The sequence below is a fragment of the Gymnoscopelus braueri genome, assembly GCF_963280865.1.
Source record: "Gymnoscopelus braueri genome assembly, chromosome: 7".
In the NCBI taxonomy this organism is placed as follows: domain Eukaryota; kingdom Metazoa; phylum Chordata; class Actinopteri; order Myctophiformes; family Myctophidae; genus Gymnoscopelus; species Gymnoscopelus braueri.
In genome coordinates this window covers 228,737-251,383 of record NC_137608.1, presented here as the reverse complement: position 1 = coordinate 251,383, position 22,647 = coordinate 228,737, and the positions used below count along the sequence as shown (strand labels likewise).

Below are 22,647 nucleotides of genomic sequence, written 5' to 3'. Positions count from 1 at the left end.
AGTGAAGTCTGTGGGTTCAGATACCACAACATGGGGTTGTCAGCAGTGGTTCAGATACCACAACCCAAAGCCTGATCTTGCACCACTGTCAGAATCAGAATCAGAATCAGGTTTATTGTCACATCACAGGTTTACAAGGTAAAAAAGTGGGTGAAATTCGTTTTTGTACATCGTTCCCATCGCAATGTTAATTTCCATAGAAAGAAGAGAGGGGGGGGGGCAAGTGGGAAGGAGATCAAAACAAGAGAACAACAGAAGGCCAGACAAGTTATCTACATATTTACAAAGTACCTGAGATAATAAAAAACTAAGGTGCCTGAGCATAGCAGCAATGTATGTATACTGTGCATGATATACTTATGGACGTTAAGGTGCTTAGAGAAAAAAAGAGAATAAAAAAAAGACAAAAAAAAGTCAGTGCGTTATACATGGGATTAAGGTGCAAAAGGTCAGTGCGTGTCCACCTAGGGTGGACTGACCCTAGTATAATCCGCAAGTAGCTCCATGAGGGAGTGCAACAAAAAGTCATTTGTACCTGGTGTAGTCCACAGGTATGTCCGAGGGGGAGCTAAGTCCAAGTCATTTGTCCCTGGTATAATCCACAGGTGTGTTCAGGAAGAGCCAGAAAAGTCTGCGACCAGCTGGACAGTACCGCCTGTTGTCAGGCTGCTGAACAAGGCTTATGCCTCATTCAGCATTCTGACAGCAGCCGGATTAAAACTGCACCAGAACCTGGTGGTGGAACTCTTGATACTGCGGTAGAGCCCCTTGCCCGGTCGCGGTCGTTGTAAGGGTTTGAACAGTTTGTGACTTGGGTGGTGCTTGTCCTTGATGATGCGCTTGGCTTTGACCACGCACCGCTTTTTGTACAGTTCCTGGAGCGCTGGGAGCTCGCCTCCCATTATTCGCTCTGCCGATCGCACTACTCGCTGTAGGCTGATCTTTTCTCGGGCAGTGCCGTTCCCATACCAGGCCGTGACACAGCCTGTTAGGATGCCTTCAACAGAACTGTTGTAATACAACCTGAGGATGCGATGTCCTACTCCGAGCTTCTTCAGGCGGCGGAGCCAGTACAGTCGCTGCTGAGCCTTTTTCCTCACGTATGTGGTGTGCGTCTCCCATTTGAGGTCCTCCTCGATGTGTACTCCGAGGAACTTGAACTCGCTGACCCTTTCCACTGCAGCACCGTCGATGAGGATGGGCGCATGGTCTCTCCGCGGCCTCCTGAAGTCCACGATCAGTTCTTTGGTCTTGTCGACGTCAAGAGCGAGGTTGTTCTCCCGGCACCAGAGTGCCAGTGAGTTGATCTCCTCTCTATAGTCAGACTCGTCGTTGTTGACGATTCGGCCTATCACTGTCGTGTCGTCCGCGTACTTTATGATGGTGTTGGAGACATGTGTGGCTATGCAGTCATACGTGTACAGGGAGTAGAGGAGAGGGCTCAGCACGCATCCCTGGGGTGCTCCGGTGTTGAGGGTCAGGGGGTCGGATGTGATGCTGCCCATTCTCACCACCTGATGTCGGTTGGACAAGAAGTCCTGTATCCAGTCGCACATGCTTGGGTGTAGCCCTAGGTCTCTGAGCTTTTTGTCAAGTATTGCTGGGACAATGGTGTTGAATGCTGAGCTGTAGTCCACGAACAGCATACGTACATATTTGTCCTTCAGCAGCTTGTTGTCCATGTGCGAGAGGACGGTGTGGAGAGCCATGGCAATAGCGTCGTCGGTGGATCTGTTTTTGCAGTATGCATACTGCCACGGATCCAGCGTGGCAGGTAGCGTGGAGCTGATGTATTCCCTCACCAGTTTCTCGAAGCACTTGCTGACGATCGGGGTGAGAGCGACAGGTCTCCAGTCGTTCAGGCATGTCACTTTGGCCTTTTTGGGAATGGGCACAATGGTTGACATTTTGAACCCTGCAGGGACCACAGCCTGGGAGAGGGAGAGGTTAAAGATGTCAGCGAAGACACCCGCCAGCTGGTCTGCACATGCCTTAAGGACCCCCCAAGTGAAAAAGAAATATACTAAATATATTTTTCAGAAGTATACTTAATATACTATTTTTGTACTTTTTATAAATTACATTTAAATTGTCTTATTTTGGAAAGACTTAAGTAGTACTTAGTATATTAAAAGTTGAACTAAAGATATGCTAAAACATATCTTTAATATACTTTTATGTACTTTCCCCTCCCAAAAAAATACAATTTAATTACAAATTTACTTATCTGAAGTACAATTGCTGAAGTATTCTATCATTACATTTATAGTGCATTACAAATACATATCAAGTACTAAATAAATATATATAGAGTATATAGCAATTATGCTTAAAATATACAATCAATGTATTACAAATATACTTGGAGTATAAAATAAATGAATGTGAAGTATACTTTTAATAGTTTCAAGTATACTATCAATGTAATAATAAAGTAATTAAACTACAATCCAAATGTGCTAAAATATACTTTCAATGTAATAATAATGTATTTCAACTACAACTTAATTTAACTAAATGTACACAGTTAGTTAATTAAGAATATACTATTATTACATTGAAAGTATATTTTAAGCATAATTGCTATGTACTCTATATTTATTTATTTTGTACTTGATATGTATTGGTAATACACTATAAATTGAATGATAGTACACTTTAATGACATCAGCAAAACTGTACTTCAGATACTATAAGTATATTTGTAATTAAATTGTATTTTTTGGGGGGCAAAAGTACATAAAAGTATATTAATTATATGTTTTAGCATATCTTTAGTGCAACTTTTAGTATATTAAGTACAACTTAAATGTTTCCAAACATCATTTGAATTGAATTTTATAAAAAGTACAAATGAGTATATTCAATATACTTCTGAGAAATACATTTTAATATTTTTTCAAAATTAACCTACACGAATGGAAGAGCAATGTAACGTGGTGGCTTGAGGTTTAGTTGTCTGTAAGAGCCATGACAACTCTCGGTTGGTGCAACCATCAACAACACACCAGGCACGCCGGAAGGGGTTAAATAGTGGGGGGACAGTGATGACGTCATAGTGGGCGCGGCCAAGTGGTGACGTCATGACTCTCACGTTCCGTTTTGGTGTTGCTCCAAATAGCGCACACATGTAACCAAATGGACCAGGGACGCCGGCTTTTGTGCGTGGCCATGGGGGCTGAACTTGACCACCACTCGGTCCCCCCCTTCCCTCCCGCCCCCTCACCCACTGCGTCGCGGGCATGTACGCCATAAAACAACATTAACACTCTACCCATCCTTCAGTGTGTCCCATGCATTAATAATAATAAAAAAATAACTGTGCACAGCTGGACAACCTGCAATAATATTATAGCCTAATAATAAAATACCTATACCATATAGAAGAATTGAGGTACTTTTACTTTACTGGAGTATTTCCAATTTTCTATACTTTTACTTCTACTCCACTACAATTATTTGATAACTTTATTTACTATAGTTGCTTTGTAGATTTTGATTATTATTACAAAACTACTTATACAGTATATATACTTTGGCAATTTGAAAATAGCAGATTTGCGACACGTTGTGAGCTTGTAGATCTGCTATTTTCAAAGAATCTTTATACATTTTACACATTTGAAAACTTGTGAAATGGGACCTTCTGCATAATGAGTACTTTTACTTTTGGTACTTTAAATACATTTTGATACCAATACTTTTCTACTTTTACTCAAGTACATTTTGAATACCTTACTTTTACTTGTAAAAGAGTATTTTTACATCGCAGAATTGATACTTTTGTTTAAGTAAAAAATGTGAGTACTTTTTCCACCACTGGTATTCAGTGCATGCAGTGAGTGACTGTTAGTGCACACAGGAGGACGAGGGAGTCGAGGGACACAGCATACATTACATTACATTACATTACATTACATTACATTACAGTCATTTAGCAGACGCTTTTATCCAAAGCGACTTACAATAAGTGTATTCAACATAGGTAGGGAACGAAAACTACTAATCACCAGAAGTCTTTAGTGCATTTTCTGCAAAAACAAGCAACCAAGAGTATACCTTCATAGTTCATCGCATAGCGACCCTTCATTTCAATTAGGGCAGACGGCAGAGCCAAAACCTGCAGAACATGTTTAGCACAGCCACAGAGATCACGACTTGTTTATTAGAGGCAATTAGCATGTCTGGCTGGGGCCGCTTGACAATGCGAACGGTGGGGTGGGCGGAGGCTGCGGAGCTACTGCTATAGCACCGGTAGAGAAAAAAAATACATTTTTTTAATATATATATATATGTCACAGTACGTTTGGAGAACCAGTACGATTGAAGACAGAGCGCTTGTTTTTAGGCACGGGGCTCCTTCGGGGCGAGGCGGGGCTTTTCGAGACAAGGTTTATTAGCGAGGCTCGCGAGGAGGAGAAGGAGGACGCGGCGCTGCGAGGCGGGGGTTTATTACGCGAGGCTCGCGAGGAAGAGGAGCCTCCTCCTCCTCCTCCTCGCGTAATAAACCGTCCTCTTTCTCTCCTTCTCTCGTTCTCCTCCTCCGAGGAGGAGGAGAAGGAGAACGCGGAGAGGCGGGGCTTTGATGCGCCGACGCAGACCTGTCTTTTGTTGTTCCCCCCCACATAGCAACCAGGAAGCTACGCTAGGGGAACCATAATATCTGTGAGGGGAACGCTGAACACGCGTTCACACGCACACGCTTGTCTATGACGGAGGCGCGCCGCCTTAGTAGAGCTTGAGGCCGAGGAAGCGCGCCCTCGCGCCTCCAGGCGCGAGTGCCCGCGCTGACCGGCCGATGCTCTACTAGTCGACTCAGCGCCGTTTGAATTGTAAACCGATAGGGACAGAATAGTTCTTTTCATGGATCACTGTGTGTGTGTGTGTGTGTGTGTGTGTGTGTGTGTGTGTGTGTGTGTGTGTGTGTGTGTGTGTGTGTGTGTGTGTGTGTGTGTGTGTGTGTGTGTGTGTGTGTGAGACTGTGTGTGTGTGGCCATATATGTTTGTGCACAAGCCTGGCTTGTGGCTCCCTCTAGTGCTGGGTGGGTGGTAAAAACGAGCGCGCTTTCTTCAATCATACTGGTTCTCCAATCATACTGTAACATATATATATATATATATATATATAAAAAAATAAGTCGATAGCTGAAAAGTGGGGGGACACAGAGGACCGTGTGACCCCGCCTCCCGCGTCTATGCAACACACTCACGTTATATGCAAGGATGGGAAAAGGGGAGAGAGACTGACTAAACAAACTTTTTACACTCATGGTTTTACTAACAAATTACATAAAATACCATAAATCACCAAATAGCACCACAACAAAACACTAAACTCAATGACCCATAGCATAACCCCATTCCCATATTCAAATAATAACACAAATAGGAACAATAACACACATTTCCCAGCATGCACTGGGGCGCATGCTGGGAAATGGACTTCCTCTAGCCACCATAAATGTAATGATAGTATACTTTAATGACATCAGCAAAAGTGTACTTCAGATACTGTAAGTATTGTAATTAAAGTATATATATATGTATTTGATTAAATAAAAATGTGCTTTTCAAAAGTGTATTAATATAATGTTTAATTTTTGTTTAACTTAAGTACATTTAATGTTAAATATATTTTAAATGATTATAGTATATGTGCTTTTACAGTATATTTATAGTAGAGTATCCTCAATATGCATTTATTTTAAGATATACTATAATATGCTTATTAAAAGTATACTTTTCACAAAAACTATTTAAAATGTGTTCAAGTATATATTTTTGTAAGTATGTTAATGTCTATTTTATTGAAGTTTCACTTAACACTTGGGGTGCCAGAGGTTTATTAAAATATTATACGTTGAGTGCCGGGATTTTTTACCATTTTTGAACCTTTTTCAAGTAGTCACAAAATATTTTCAGTGATCACCGTCCTCACGGTGATCCCCTCATTACACACATAGAGGTCTCGTACAATCGGGGGGAAAAAAATTAAAAACATTCCGTAATCCGTTCCATAGTTGCAGCCAGTTGAAAATAATCAAAAATACATTGTAAAAAAAAAGTATACAGGAGCCGAGATACAGGCTTTTGAAGTCATAAGTTAACCAGGAAGTGGATTGGAGTCTAAATCTTCGAAAAATGATATCTCCTGGTGCTGTGAAGATTAAAAAATAAATAAAATAAAAACAATTTTAATTTTTTTTCATATTTTTTTCCAAAAACGTAAATATACGTTTTTGGCACTCAGAGGGTGTATTTGCAAAAACGTATATATACGTTTATGGCACCCAATGTGTAAGTTAAGTACTACTTCCTAAAAGTACACTTTTCTTCAGTGCATTTATAGTATAAGGCTGAAAAAATATACCGAAAAAGCATTATACTTAAAGTTTGCTTTAGTATACTTTTTAAGTATACTATTTTGAATATGTTCCTGGATGCTATTAGTAATATACTTTTTAATATTATACTTGTAATATACTTGTTTTAAAGTGCATTCAATATATATTTCTACAAAGCACATTAAATACTAACATAAATTAATTTGTAATTTAGTACATTTCTTTTTAAGTTTACTAATGTGCTTTGTAGAAATATATATTAAATGCACTTTAAAACAAGTATATTACAAGTATAATGTTAAGAAGTATATTACTAATAGCATCCAGGAGTAATGTACTTCTTAAAATTATACTTGTAATATACTTGTTTTAAAGTGCATTCAAAATGTATTTTTTACAAAGCACATTAGTAAACTTAAAACAAAAAAATGCTAAATTACAAATTAATTTATGTTAGTATTTAATGTGCTTTGTATAAATATATATTGAATGCACTTTAAAACAAGTATATTACAAGTATAATGTTAAGAAGTATATTACTAATAGCATCCGGGAACATATTCATAAATAGTATACTTATAAAGTATACTAAAGCAAACTTTAAGTATAATGCCTTTTTCAGTATATTTTTTCAGCCTTACACTATAAATACACTGATGAAAATTGTACTTTTACGAAGTAGTACTTAAGTGAAACTTAAATAAAATAGGCATTAACATACTTACAAAAATATATACTTGAACATATTTTAAATAGTTTTTGTGAAAAGTATACTTTTAATAAGCATATTATAGTATATCTTAAATTAAGTGCATATTGAGGATAATTTGCTATGAATATACTATAAAAGCACTTAAAATATAATAATTTAAAATATATTTAACATTAAATGTACTTAAGTTAAACAAAAATTAAACATTATATGAATAGACTTTTGAAAAGTACATTTTTATTTAATAAAATATATATTTTTTGTTTAGTACACTTTTAACAAATGTGCTAAATGACAAATTAATTCATGTTGACATTTAAGTGCATTGTAGAAATATATTTTTGAATGCACTCTGATTATATTTGCTAAATATATTTTGGCAAAAAATGCAATGTTAGTATGCTTTGACAAAAGTTCAAATTGACAATTAACATACTTATTGTGCTAAAAGTATACTTTAGCACAAAAAAAATACATTATTTTTTCACTTGGGCCGGCTTGGAATCCCATCAGGTCCGGCTGCCTTGTGGATGTTGACCCGTGCGAAGGCTGTACGCACTTCTCTCTCCAAGATGGTTAGAGGGTTCTCCTCTGCTGGTGCTGCTGATGGCCCCGCTTGGCTGCCGCGGTTGGGGCTGATCTCAAACCGGCCGTAGAAAGTGTTCAGTTCGTTGGGGAGGGAGGCAGGCGGGTTCACCTCGCTTCTGGTTCTTGTTTTGCAGTCTGTCAAGGTGTGTACCGCCTGCCATGTGCTCCTGATGTCGCCATTGCTGAGTTGGTCTTGCATCTTTTTAGTGTAGGCCTTTTTCGCCTTCCTGATGGCGCTGTTTAGGGCCGCGCGCGTCGTGTTGCGCGTTTCCACGTCGCCAGATTTGAAACCAGCATCCCGTTCATGCAGATGTGCACGTACTCCGCTGTCCATCCATGGTTTCTGATTGGGATAGATCCAAACTGTCTTTTTTGGGACTATGTCATCTATGCACTTACTGATAAAGCCAGTGACTGAGTCTGAGAGTTCGTTGATGTTATTCCCAGCGGCGTTCTTAAACATCCCCCAGTCAGTCTGGTAGAAGCAGGATTGTAGCATAGCGTCTGTGTCCTCAGACCAGATTCGGATTTCCTTCTCAACGACCGGCTCCCTTTTTAGCCTCTGTTTGTAGGCAGGTAGCAGCTGGATGGCGTAGTGGTCAGAGCTTCCTAGCGGTGGGCGGCGGAGAGCTTTGTATCCATCCTTGAAGAGCGTGTAGCAGTGGTCAAGAATATTGTCACCACGGGTACTGCAGGTGACATGCTGGTGGAATTTGGGAAAGACCTTTCTTAAGTCTGTCCGGTTGAAGTCGCCTAGGCAGATGGCTGCGCAGTCCGGGTGACGATTTTCTTGTGCACTGATAGCCTGGTGTAATTCCCTCATAGCTGTGTCCTTATTAGCTCCAGGATGAATGTAAACAACGGCTACAATCACAATGCTGAAGTCGCGTGGTAGGTAGAAAGGACGGCAGGCTATGATTAAAAGTTCAAGGTCTGGTGAGCAGTGACTATCTAGGATTTTAACATCTTTGCACCAGTTGTTGTTGATCAAGGCACAAACTCCCCCCCACGTTGCTTACCGCTTAGTACAGGGTCTCTGTCTTTCCTATATGCGGTGAAGCCAGGAGGAGTGATGGAAGAATCAGATGTTAACTCCGTTAGCCACGTCTCCGTTAGCACAACAATCGACGTGTTCCTCGTCTCAGTGTTATACTTAACGCGCGCCAGTAAGTCGTCCATAGTGGTCACTGTTCTTGATTCACACAGAGATCTAACGTTCGCTAGCAGGATTGAAGGCAGTGCAGGTTTATATCCACGTTTTGTTGTTCTTACGAGGAGACCCGCTCTTGTTCCTCGTCGGCCTGGCCGTCTTCTTCGCCGCTTCCGTGTTATTGTCCCAGCCGGGACAAAGGGAAGCCCTCCCCCCACCCAGTCGGGTGGAGGGTTTTTCGCAAAAAAGTCCGGAATTCTGTGTGTAATCGCTGTGCTGATGTCCATAAGTGCTTGTCTGTCATAAGTCCTTAGACGCCCGACGGTGTAGGAAAAAAAGAGAAGGCTAAAAAATACTAAAAAGACGGAAAAATGTTGCGACGCTACGGAGCGAGTACAAGAGCAGCCTTCCTCCATGGCGCTCCCAAGAATTAATTGTCAAGCATGGCAATAACGTTTACACAGAAATTTAGAACATTATGTCCCAATACGTCCCAATATTAGGCCTGACCTCTAATAGTCGAATAGTCGACTAATTAGTCGAGGGGTGTCTGAGTCGACTGCCAATCTCTTAGTCTCTTTTTATTTATTTTTTCGACTGAGAGATTGGCCTAGTTTTTTATATTAATTAACTAATAGTTTGCCAAAAATAGGATATACATCATGATTTATTGGGAGAAACCAATAGTATTATGTTAAATCAGACACTAAGCACCCCTACAGCCAAATGGAATGTTCCTCTATTGCATAACATATTTTTTGCATGATTTGACTGAGAGATTGGAAGTCGAATCAGACTGATTCGACTGCCAATCTCAGTCGAATCATTTTTGGGGGTGTGTGTCCTTAGTCGACTGCCAGTCGACTATTGGCAATTAGTCGCCAATCAGATTCGACTATACAAATCCTTAGTCGGGGACAGGCCTACCCAATATACATTGTCACAATAATATATAATAAGTCTACTCACTCATTTTGCCATTCAAAAAGGGCTAGAAACTAGGCATGTAACGATTCACTCAATTCGAATCACGATACTAGGTTCATATTACGATTGTTTCACGATTTCTTAAACATAATTTTATTTTCCAGACAAATTACTGAAAAGCCTTGATTATTTCTCTTACAAAAATCTTGTATTTTTTAACAACTGTATCTTCTCTTATCCTCTTTTCAATATAAGGCATATACTTTTTTCTTTGTAAAATAATAACTTTAAATATATAAGCCTTAAAATTAAATTAAATTATTTTAAAACATATATCCCAGTTGAAATAAATACGAAATAAAGAAAACCTCTTCAAATAAATAAACTAAGGCTTAGCCTTTGTTCCAAGCTTGGGTTAGGTTTAGCTAATACTGTTGTGCTGTCGGTCGTATTAGTGTGTTGTTGTGTTAATGTGATGTGTTATTGTGTTGTGTGATTTTAGGTGCAGTCTAACTTGGGGAAGATAATTCTGAGGGAGGAGTTGGATAAATCTGCTCCAATCAGAAGGAAGACGCGCTCTCTACCGGACCATAGCCGTCCCACTGGTAGGCACCATGGTTATTAGATTAAAGTTTAGCAATTTTTCATTAGCTTTTATTTCTTGTTTCGTTACGGCTTCATGTTTTCAATTTCAGTTTAGTTTTGATTACACACGCACGCACGCACGCACGCACGCACGCACGCACGCACGCACGCACACACACACACACACACACACACACACACACACACACACACACACACACACACACACACACAAACAAACACACTGACCTAGTCCGAACTAGTACCATCCTTTAAACAACCGCTAGATGAGGGTTGCACTGTACTGTTTGATGACGGTTTGACTAAGCTGAAATGTCAAACTGAAGTGCATTGACTAAAGTCACGTAGAGAAGCTACTGTGTTGTCCGCCAGACATCGGAACAGACTAATAAGAGTCATACTAGGTGTAGGTCCAAGAGTTCATGTTGCCAGGATCAGTTCAGGGAGATTACCTGGCTCCCTGTGGAATCAGGGGTCTCTCCGGTGTGAGATAACCATGATTCATAGGATTATTCATGGAGTGGTCCCTGTGTTTTAACCCATTAAGACCGGGAACACATACTGTGTCATTTTAGATGTTTAGCTATAAGCATTATGTTATACTTTTGGCTATTCAAAAAATAGCAGATATACAAGCTCATAGCGCGGCACCGAGTGCCACGCTATGAGCTTGTAGATCTGCTATTTGTGCAAATCTTTGAATATATATGTATTTTTTTGAAACAACATTTTTAACTCAAATCTTTGCTTCTGGAGGGTCCCTGGAACAAAACTTTCATGTCAAGGACCCCCAAAATTGTATGTATTTTGGCCACGGACTTCCATCTCAAAATATGTTGTTCCAGGGACCCCCATTAAAAAATACGTATAGCCTATATTCAAAGAGTTGGACACATTTTCACGATTTTTTCCAAAATTAGCAGATCTACAAGCTCGTACAAACTCGTCGCCGCGCTATGAGCTTGTAGCTCTATTTTTGAATAGCCAAAGAAATCTTAGAATGACACACAGATGCGTTCCCAGTTTTTACTATATGGTCACACAACATGTAGACTATGTGAACCAGTGTGTGGTTGGGACAGGGGTGCCCTAAAGCAGAGGTCTTCAACAGGGGGTACTAGGGGGTCCGCGGAGGTACTGCAGGGGGTCTGCGAAATTGTTGTTTGATTAAACAATATTTTTGTTTGAAAAAAAAAAAAAAAAAAAAAGAATTCCCCCCCAAAATTTCAAATTGTCTTTAAACATAACATGAATCCATAGCAAACAGATAAATGGAGGCACAATGCACAATAACATGGTATGTTTATACATATTTTGTAGAGATTTTTATTTTGCACACCTACTGGGGCAGGTGCGTATAGGAGCAGGCAATATAAAACACAATTGTATACATAAATATACAATATATGTGGTAGCCCCCCCTACCCTACGAGGTAGAGGGTCCCTGCTCCATCTCCCCATCAGTTTGGGGGTCCCTGGCCTGAAAAGGTTGAAGACCCCTGGCCTAAAGGTTAGAGGAGCGCGCTTGTTTTCGGAAGGTTGTTGGTTCGATTCCCCGGACCGGCAGGAAACATCTGGGTGGGGAAGTGAAGGGTTACCCCTCCCCCAACACCGCAGAAGTGCCCTTGAGCAAGGCACGGAACCCCCAACTGCTCCAGTGGAGCTGCTCAGCGGCCAACAGTATCAGACTGTGGTTGTACTGGTCAGCTGTCAGCTCCCAGGTCTGTGTGTCTATGTGCAAGGCGTTGCTGAAAATGAGCGCTTGTGCTCAGTTACTACCCCGGGTAAATAATAACAAAAAAATATCTATTATTTATAATGTCTGTATAAATTCAGGATTCTGGTAGGTAAGGGAACTTTCACATACGTTGGCACCACCCAGTGGAACAACCTGGACACTGCAACCAAACTGACTTTAAAGTAGAGAACGTTTAAAAGTTCCAGTTTGATGGAGGTAGTTTTAAAATTATAGTACACACTGTCCGTCGCTCACAGCACAAGGTCGCATTGAAACACATGCCTTTTAAGACTTTTTCTCGCTTGCTCATGCCGCTGTATGTCAGGATGGGCTGTTCACACCAATCATGAAAACGATGATGACTAAAAATGTGTTTAAAAAACGGTTCTAACTAAATTGGAGGGCAGCATCTACACCACAACTATAACCACAACTATACTATAAGGACATCTGGAATGCAGTCTGTCTCCCTCACCCTCGGAAAGCGTTTTTATTAACAGAGATGGTGAGACCTTTATGAAGAGCTAACGCTAGCTGGCATTACCGCAGGCAGGCTCACCTCTGTTTCAAATATCTTTATTGTGAAGCACAGGATAAAGAGATACAGTTACGATTCAAACACTTGTGCTTCCCTATTTTCCTTTTTTCAAAAACAAACAGAGACATACACACAAAATAAACAGGCGCAAGGAAATAAATACAAACAAAGACAAACTGTACATGGCCTTTATATTTCCAAATAGGCTCACCTCTTTATAATTAATAATCAGTCAGATTATCCATAATTATATCCCGTCTTTCAGCACCATCTCTCTCTCTCTCCCTCCATGAGCGCTCTGACACAGCTGGACTGTCTTTGACGCACTGTTTACATAACGTTATCGTTCTTCAGTGTGGACGCTAATTTCATTATCTTAATAGTTATAGTTATTGTGCTCAGTGTGAATGGCACACGACCAGGGCAGGAATTTCACGGCGGCCATCGTTGCCCCTCTCATTGGCCGTGGTTCCCTCGAATAATGACATGCCTTCACGGCCACAGTGGCCGTGGTGCCCCAGCTGCGCCCAGCAACTGATTTCACAGTTTTCCTCTGCGCGATTTTCCTGTCAATACGTTTTTTTTGGGTTGAGCTGCGCAGCTACAACATGCACAGTGGTAGGTAGGTTTGATTTTGAGCCTCCTATGAACCGTCGGAATCCCGCAACACAGTGTAATAGACTTATAGACACAAAAGCATTACCGGGCCAAACAGGAGATAAATCTAACGCAGCCTGTTGAACTAATCAATGGTGAGAGAGGAGAGTTTGGAGTCTCGCTAGGAGACCGCCTGGCAGGTAAGCACCGCACCATGGGGAGACAGTGGATGGCAGAGAGAGGATCAGAAGACAGCGCTGCAACCTAGGCCGCGTCATCGAGGGGCGGTACCTTCCAATCGAGGGGCGGTACCTTCCCGGGCGTTGGCTACAAACACTCCCTGCCCTCTCTCTCTCAGTAGTACTGACTCTCCATGGTGAACAGACGGGCGCCAGGCGGTAAGCGAAACACTCCACTATTTCCCTTCCTATACTCTGTGTTGTTAAGTGAAATGACCGCTAAAGCTTGTGTATTTTTTATGTTATAAGGCACCGTATGGAACGTTTAAAAAAGACCCTATTCTGATGACAGAACGGGGCCTTGGACCTGGGGAAAGGTCTTCCCCCTAAATGACCTAACTGTGTAAACAATGCTCTCTGAGCTAAAGGTGTGAGCCGGAGCTTCACTGCCCCCCCCCCCCCTTGAAACAGTATCAAACAATGCCTGAATAATTGATGCCTGAACTGAGCCCCAACCCTGGGAAGAACCTGTGTTGACAATTATTCACCATGCTTAGATACTCACTAGAGATGCGCGGATGGCCTCTCATGGTCATCCGAATCCGCGGTACAAATGAATTATCCATCCGTTATCCAACCGCAATAATTATATTATCCAATTTTAATATCCGCATCCGCACCAACCGTTTTTCCCGTATGTCAAAATATTATTATTTTCTGGTATTCCCCGTTAGTTTTGGTATTAGTTGTGCGATGCGATCAGAAAATGCATTGATTTAGCCTATGGAATGTCGGTGCAGCATCCAACTGTGCGGCATCCAACTGTTGGATGCCGCACATGCGGCATCCAACATACAGAGCGCACTGCTCTTCAGCGCAGCACAGCAGCACTGGTTAAAAAAAAAGAAAAAAGACGCACCAACATTCCATAGGCTAAATCAATGCATTTTGTGATCGTTTGACATTAGATGTCATTAATTTATTTACCGCAATATTTCACCCGCGGTTTATCCGATATTAATTAATAATTATATTTGATTGACCCAAATCCACCCAAACTGCGGTTAACTGCGGCAACCGCGGCTAAAACCGCGATCCGCGCATCTCTAATACTCACCTTTTATGATTTGAAACGTTATGCAGTAACTCTGTGCCATTCATTGAATAAAACACCCATATTTGGGCTTGTACCACCACTGTCTGACTCTTGGCTTTGATCGATACCCCACAAATGGTGGAGAATACGGGTATTATCTGATCAACGCCAAGACCTCAAACAATGGAACACGCCACCGCTTTGGCGGCGTTACTAAAAAGCCAAACTGATATGCAGACAGCAATGCAACGATTAATTGACAGAATGGCCAGAGATGTAGCTAATGCCCGCGCACCTAGAGAGGTGCTCACCAAACAAATGTGGCTGGGCTGAGTGCGCTCGGAGAGAAGCAGCAGCTCTACTCCTCCATACAGAGAGACGCAACTAACTGATGTATACTTCTCCATACAACGGTGTTTTACCGGATTTGTGATTTTTGATCAGATTACGTGCTGTTTGTGTAGGACTTCTAAACGCCTTTGTTTGAACGGCTTTTAGCGCGTCTAGGAACCGATATGCAGAACCGAAATTACATATTTTTTATGGGTACCCGGTACCGACCATTTCTTTATCGGTTCCTACTTGGAACCGTACTTCGGTACCCAACCCTAGCCACGGCCCAGACAACAGAGCCCCCTGCCTGCCTTCCCGGCGTTCCGGCCCGCCACCGACGCCCCCGTGAGTGACAGCTCCCCCGAAGAGGAGCCACGACGAGAGGAGGAGGAAGAAGAAGAAAACCGGGGCTCGGCGGAACCAGGCACCCCGACCCTGACAGAAGGGGGAGACCCATTTGCCGAGTTCCCCCTGGCAGAGCCGCGCGGCGGCGAGTTCGCCACCGCCCAGTGGACCGACCCCAACCTCGAGATGGCCCACCAGCGCGTGGTGGCCATAGATGGGAAGAAGTGTGACGGGGTGAGTGAACTAAGTTCCCCATACTTTCTTGTGAACAACGGCCTGTTATATAGAGGGGTGGTAAACAAGGGGGGGACATGATTCAGCAACTGCTGGTGCCGAAACAGTATACGTCCCGAGTGTTATATGTAGGCCACACTCACCAGCTAGGGGCCCACCTGGGGGTCCAGAAAACGTACAAGCGCATTCTAGCCCACTTCTATTGGCCCGGTGTGAAACAGGCCATCGAAGACTTTTGCAAGGGCTGCCCCGAATGCCAGCAGACCGCCCCATCATCAGCACCCCGTTCTCCCGCCTGGCCATGGATATAGTGGGCCCACTGCCGAAGTCGGCCCGTGGCCACCGCTATATCCTCGTAATCTTAGACTATGCCACGCGTTACCCCGAGGCCATACCATTACGAGCGGCCTCGACCAAGGCCGTGGCTCACGAGCTGCTAATGATGTTTAGTCGGGTGGGCATTGCGGAGGAGGTGCTAACAGACCAGGGAACGTGCTTTATGTCTCGCGTGATGTCACAACTGTACAAATGGCTGAAGATTAAGCGAATACGCACCTCCGTGTACCACCCCCAGACAGACGGTCTGGTGGAGCGCTTCAACCAGACCTTAAAAAAAATGTTAAAGAAACTAACCGAGGTTGATGGGAAAGATTGGGACCAGTTAATCCCGTATGTACTGTTTGCCATACGGGAGGTGCCACAAGCGTCCACGGGTTTTTCACCGTTCGAGCTGGTGTACGGCCGGCGACCCCGTGGAGTACTCGACATTGCCAAAGAGGCCTGGGAGAGCCAGCCGTCACCCCACCGCAGCGTCGTGGAACATGTGGACCGGCTCCAGGCCCAGGCGAAGAGGATCTGGCCCCTGGTGCGAGAACACATGGCGCAAGCGCAGCGCGACCAAGCGCGCACGTACAATCGCGGTGCCACTCTCCGTAAGTTCCAGGTAGGGGAAAAGGTGTTGGTGCTGGTGCCCTCCAGTGACTGTAAATTCCTGGCCAAGTGGCAGGGGCCATATGAGATCACCGAGAAAATGGGGCCCGTGGACTACTAGGTGAGACAGCCGGGCCGGCGGAAGAGCCACCAGGTGTACCATGTGAACATTCTAAAGAAATGGAACGCAGCCAACCCGCTGCCACTGCCGGCCCTACTAACCTCCTTTTCCCCCCAGAGCTTGCCCCCGGTCCCCATAGGAGAGGACCTCTCGCGCGCCCAAACCCAGGACATCAAGACTCTCCTGGGTCGGAACCAGGACCGGTTTTCCGACCTCCCGGGACGAACCAACGCCATTCACCACGATATACACACCAAGCCCGGGACAGCGGCCGTGCCGCATTCCCGAAGCCAGGAGAATCGCCATCAAAGAGGAGGTGGCGAAAAGGCTCGAGCTTGGTGTGATAGAGGAGTCCCACAGCCCGTGGTCGAGTCCCATTGTAATCGTGCCGAAACCAGACGGGTCCCTACGGTTCTGCAACGATTTCAGAAAACTAAACGAGGTATCCACGTTCGACGCCTATCCGATGCCCCGGGTGGACGAGTTAATAGAGCGCCTGGGACCTGCGCGCTTCGTCAGCACATTGGACCTGACCAAGGGCTATCGGCAGGTCCCACTGACTAAACAAGCAAAAGTGAAGACAGCCTTCTCCACCCCAGAGGGTTTGTTCCAATACACTGTGCTGCCCTTCGGTGTCCATGGCGCCCCGGCCACGTTCCAGTGCCTGATGGACCGGGTGCTGAGACCCCACCACGACTAGGCCGCAGGCCCGCAGCATACCTCGACGATATCGTGATGCACAGCGCCAGCTGGACCCTCCACCTGCAGCACGTTGACGCCGTATTGGGCGCCCTCCGACAAGCTGGCCTCACCGCCAACGCGAAGAAGTGCAGAGTCGGCCTGGCGGAGACCGACTACCTGGGCTAAACAATCGGCAGGGGGTGCGTAAGACCCCAGACCCGGAAAGTGGAGCGGATCTGAGAGTGGCCCAGGCCTGCCACCAAAAAGCAGGTGAAATCTTTTCTCGGCCTGATATCCTACTATCAAAAATGTATTAAAATGTATTCTACTATTGCAGTCCCCCTGTATGACCTAACTCGCCAAAAACGTCCCCACCACGTCGCCTGGACGGCCGAAACCGAGGCCGCGTTCCAGACGTTGAAGGCCGCGCTGTGTGAGGAGCCCGTCTTAAAAGCCCCAGACTTTAGTAAGCCCTTCCTCCTCCACACAGACGCATCGGGGACCGGGCTGGGAGCCGTCCTCGCGCAGGTCATAGATGGAGAGGAACACCCTGTGACATACATCAGCAGGAAATTGATGAAACATGAGATGAACTACGCCACGGTAGAGAAGGAGTGCTTGGTGGTGAAGTGGGCTATTCACCACCTCCGCTACTACCTCTGGGGCCGAACCTTCACCCTCATCACGGACCATGCACCCCTGAAGTGGATGGCTACCAATAAAGACCGGAACGGCCGAGTGACGAGATGGTTCCTGGAGCTCCAGGACTACCACTTCAAGGTCGAGCATCGGCCTGGAAAGGACATCCCACATGCCGACGCCCTCTCGAGAATGTATGAGGAAGTAGAAGCTGAAGCCCCCGACACAGGCGGCGGGCTTAGGGGGGGGATATGTGGAGTCTCGCTAGGAGACCGCCTGGCAGGTAAGCGCTGCACCATGGGGAGACAGTGGATGAGAGGCAGAGAGAGGACCAGAAGACAGCGCTGCAGCCTAGGCTGTATCATCGAGGGGCGGTACCTTCCAATCTACCTCCTCGATCAGCCCCAACTACAAACACTCCCTGCCCTCTCTCTCTCAGTAGTACTGACTCTCCATGGTGAACAGACGGGCGCCAGGCGGTAAGTGAAACACTCCACTATTTCCCTTCCTAAACTCTGTGTTGTTAAAGTAATACTAGGTAACTTTTTCAACAAAACTAAAGTTAAATTGTATATCTTTTGTGAGTGGCAAAAGTTTCACAACACCCACTCCATGAATTTCACCGCCCCGAAAGCCTTTTATACATATATTTTCTATTGAACGGTGATAGGGGTGTCTTTCCCGCGAAAATAACGTCATCTGGCCGGAAAACGGAAGCGGAAATGCACCGGTTTCCTGTTTGGCCAGGAACTACCGCACCGGTTTCCTGTTTGGCCAGGAACTACCTCGCTAATAACAAAAAGGAAACTCACGCTGATTTTAAGAGATTATAGGATTTGAAGATGGAGAAACAACAGAAAAAGAAAACACAGCTCACGGTAACTAAAGCTCCACTGGCTAAGAGAAACGATCCACAGATAGTATAAAACAATTAAAAGAACGCTTTTTGAAACGCTTCCGTCTTCCGGCGAAAACGAATGGAATTCTGGGTAACAGAGGATATAAACGAACGGCCTGCAGTGACGGTAATGACCAGCAGAGGCTGCTAAAAATCGTTATTTGTAGACCTGCACTGTATAACTTTAAGTGAAATGACCGTTAAAGCTAGTGTCTTTTTTATGTTATAGGCACCGCACCGTATGGAACGTTTAAAAAATACTAGTGGTGCACGATAAATATCGGCCCGATAATTATCGGTCCGATATCAGGAATTATGACATCATCCCGATAAAACCGATAACACTAATTATCTCCGATAATAGCTCTGATAATATATAATATTTGTCAGCTGTGATCTGCATGGACTCTCTCGGTTAGACACCGTTGTGTGGAGAAGTATAACTCTCGGTTAGACACCGTTGTACTGGAGAAGTATAACTCGGTTAGACACCATTGTGTGGAGACTCTCACACGTTGTAGCAGCAGCAGCACAGCCCCTCCCCTCCCCCACACACACACAGCGAGAGAGAGAGAGAGAGAGGAGAGCTGGTTGAGACCTGGTCTCAAACGTGTTACGTCTTGGATAGACCACTGTCTGGAATAATAACTGATCATCATACATACAGGTCTACTACTAACCTTTGTTGCTGTTGTCATCTTAAATTGACCAGATAAAGTAACATTTTAGACTAAGTGTTCTCCAACTTGCTTGGAGATCATAGTGGTGTGGTGGATGCGTTTAAGGCATGTTGCCAATCAGCTGTGTAACATTAGCAGGTTAACGATGGCTCGTTGAGGCTGTGCATTTGACCCTGATTTGACCACACAGGCAATCAAAAGCACTAATTAATGGCAGCTGTAAGTAACCGGTTGTCTGTCGTCTGTGTCTTGTGTATGTTTAATAGCCAATTGAATGTTTTCTGTACCCTAGAGCAGTGGTTCTCAAACTTTTTCATGTCAAGGACCCCCAAATTGACACTTATTAGCCTGCGGACCCCCATTTGAAAATATATGCCAGGGACCCCCATAAGAGAAGATTTTTTACGGCTCAAGCAGTGATTCTCAACCATTTTAATTTAGAGGACCCCCAGTTTGACATGCATTAGGGCTACAGACCCCCATTTAATGGCATTTCTATCACTTGGACCTCAATTTCTATCGTAAAATCTATGTTAATTTAACTCTGAGTGTACAAATGGAACCAAATGGACCCTAACGGGTCCATTTGGTTCCATTTGTACACTCTCAAAGTTACAGACCCATAAGGGTCCATTTGGTGCCTAATCTATCATTTATCTGGGGACCCCCTGGAACTCCCTCAAGGACCCCTGGGGGTCCTCAGACCCCACTTTGAGAACCAAAGCCCTAGAGATATCAAGTAATTCCCTCTCCCTCATGCTAAACTTAAAGTGACTTCTAAGGTTACTTCTCCTCAAAAAGACAACTTTATTTTCCTTTCTCAATGACAAGCATATTATTATTGCATTTTGGCTATGTGCAATAACTGCAAGCCAATGTTCATAGGCATTGTCTGTATTTGTCTTAATTATTTCTTGAATTCCTATTTCTTTAGTTGCCAATAATTCAACTGTAAGCCAGTGTTTTCAGTCTTTTATTGCTACACAATAAATAGTAAAAAGAAATTCTACATTCATAAATAATACAAAATAAAATACTAATAATAATGATTAAAAGGTTCTATGATTAAATGTATTCTATTGTTCAAAGCTATGTTAAATCCACCTTTGCCCACTACTAGTATTTCTTACCATAAGGTGTGCTAATACTACAGATTCATATACATTTGAAAACATTTTTTTTAGATTTTTTAATATATGTATATATATTTGTATTATCGGTTATCGGTATCGGTCTTGAGAAGCAGGAAGTTATCGATATCGGTATCGGTTTCAAAAAAACAATATCGTGCATCCCTAAAAAATACCCTATTGTGATGACAGAACGGGGCCTTGGACCTGGGGAAAGGTCTTCCCCCTAAATGACCTAACTGTGTAAACAATGCTCTCTGAGCTAAAGGTGTTAGCCGGAGCTTCACTGCCCCCCCCCCCTTTGAAACAGTATCAAACAATGCCTGAATAATTGATGCCTGAACTGAGCCCCAACCCTGGGAAGAACCTGTGTTGACAATTATTCACCATGCTTAGATACTCCCCTTTTATGATTTGAAACGTTATGCAGTAACTCTGTGCCATTCATTGAATAAAACACCCATATTTGGGCTTTTACCACCACTGTCTGACTCTTGGCTTTGATCGATACCCCACAAGAGAGAGAGAGGATTCCGTAGTCCTACAGACCGATGTGCCCCGATGTTTTTTTCAACAGCAAAATATAGATGAATACATCTGATAAAATACAGCGAAATCCCCAAATTATGAGTCTTAATATAAAGCAAGCAACAGAATAACTGCAAACAAATTAAAAGTTTAGGCTATCAATATCGTACAAAAGAGTGACCTCACCGCTCTGATGGACAAGAAATAAATAATCCTTTGGCAAACCACATCCATGTTCTGTTCGTTTGTCAACAATGATCTAAATGGGAAGTTTATTTCAGCAGCTAGAATGTGACAGCTTTAAGAGTAACCATGATGACGTCACTAGGCAGCCATAGAGAGTGGTGATAGATGGCAGAATGTATGCTCTGTAATGTATGAGTGAACACCAGTAAAGCATCCGAGTCTATTGTAACCTCAATGACATGTGTGGACCTTCAGATTATTACATTGGCGACGAGTGATGCAGCTTTCCAATGCTCAAAGAATCCACGGTGATTTTTCCTTTTTTCCCCTCTCCCCTGAGAGATGCTCTTGAAGCTAACAGCTAACAACAACAACAAGGCAGCTAAGAAGCTAGCAGCAGCACAAAGGGATACGTGAGTCAGCACATTGGATGCCATATTACTGTGTGTGCACAACTAAACTGTGAAGTAGTCTACACTTGCAAACCGAATGGAAATGACACTGATAAGAGGCCAGATCGGCGCTCATGGAAATGACTGGAAAATGCTAACTGTTTGAAGACAAAAAAAAACTTTGAAAACAAAAACAAAAAAACACACAACTCGCAGCTACCATAAAGGCACAAAACATGGCTGCGGAACTACCCTTCTTCCCACCTTTTGACATAAATGCAGACCCTGCTGCTCTGGCAATTACATGGAAAAAATGGATGAGGAGATTTACCACTTTCTTGATTGCAGCTAATGTTGATAACAAACGGAGAAAGAGAGTGTAGCAATCACACGCCGAGATCATAACTTCAGCATGGTACAGGACGTAATATTCCATAAATCATATAAATATAATTTATGAATTATTACAATATATATATTGATATATATTGAAACTTACGTCACTGTAACAGTAACGTGAGTTCTTGTCAGACTTGCAATAAATATCCCAATAGTATTACTGTAAACAGAGAAAAATGAATGACACACGCCTTCTTAATAAAAATAGTCTCAGAAATTTATTAATGAAAATAAATGCACAAAAATGATCAGAAATGCCACTGCATTTCGTTGTACGTCATAACTAGGTGATCTTTCATTCAACGTTTAATGACAGGCTGGTGCTGTCCTCAAAGGTCATGACTTAGACCTATGTAGGTTTCCATCGTAGGCCATATTTTGAGGGAGGCTGGCATGTAACGCCATGCTCTCCATCAATATATGCTAACTACTAGGGAACCAGTTAAATAACTTAGAACCAAAAGGAATGTATTAGTTCCCCCACTCAAATGAGGGCTTAAATGTTAGTAGATAAAGTAAAACATAGGATATCGTGTGTGGAAAGAAATGAACAGATACTTAAATGACCCAACGCTATCTGGACATGAGAAAAGGGGAAAAGAATGGATCATGGAGCCTTAGGGAGGAAGAGACCGAACCATACATACAGCATATCGTTAGATGTTGCCACAATTCA

The 22,647-nt window shown here is 43.4% G+C and overlaps 1 protein-coding gene across 3 annotated transcripts in view; it reads left to right on the top strand.

The window, feature by feature from the left end:
- LOC308087996 (dematin-like) overlaps positions 1–22,647 on the top strand; it is a 113,438-nt gene that overhangs the window by 63,841 nt on the left and 26,950 nt on the right. For all 3 annotated transcript variants that reach the window (XM_080432292.1, XM_080432291.1, XM_080432290.1), the window contains one exon: positions 10,224–10,326. In XM_080432292.1, coding sequence (XP_080288418.1) covers positions 10,224–10,326 — 103 coding nt within the window. The remainder of the gene's footprint in view (positions 1–10,223; positions 10,327–22,647) is intronic.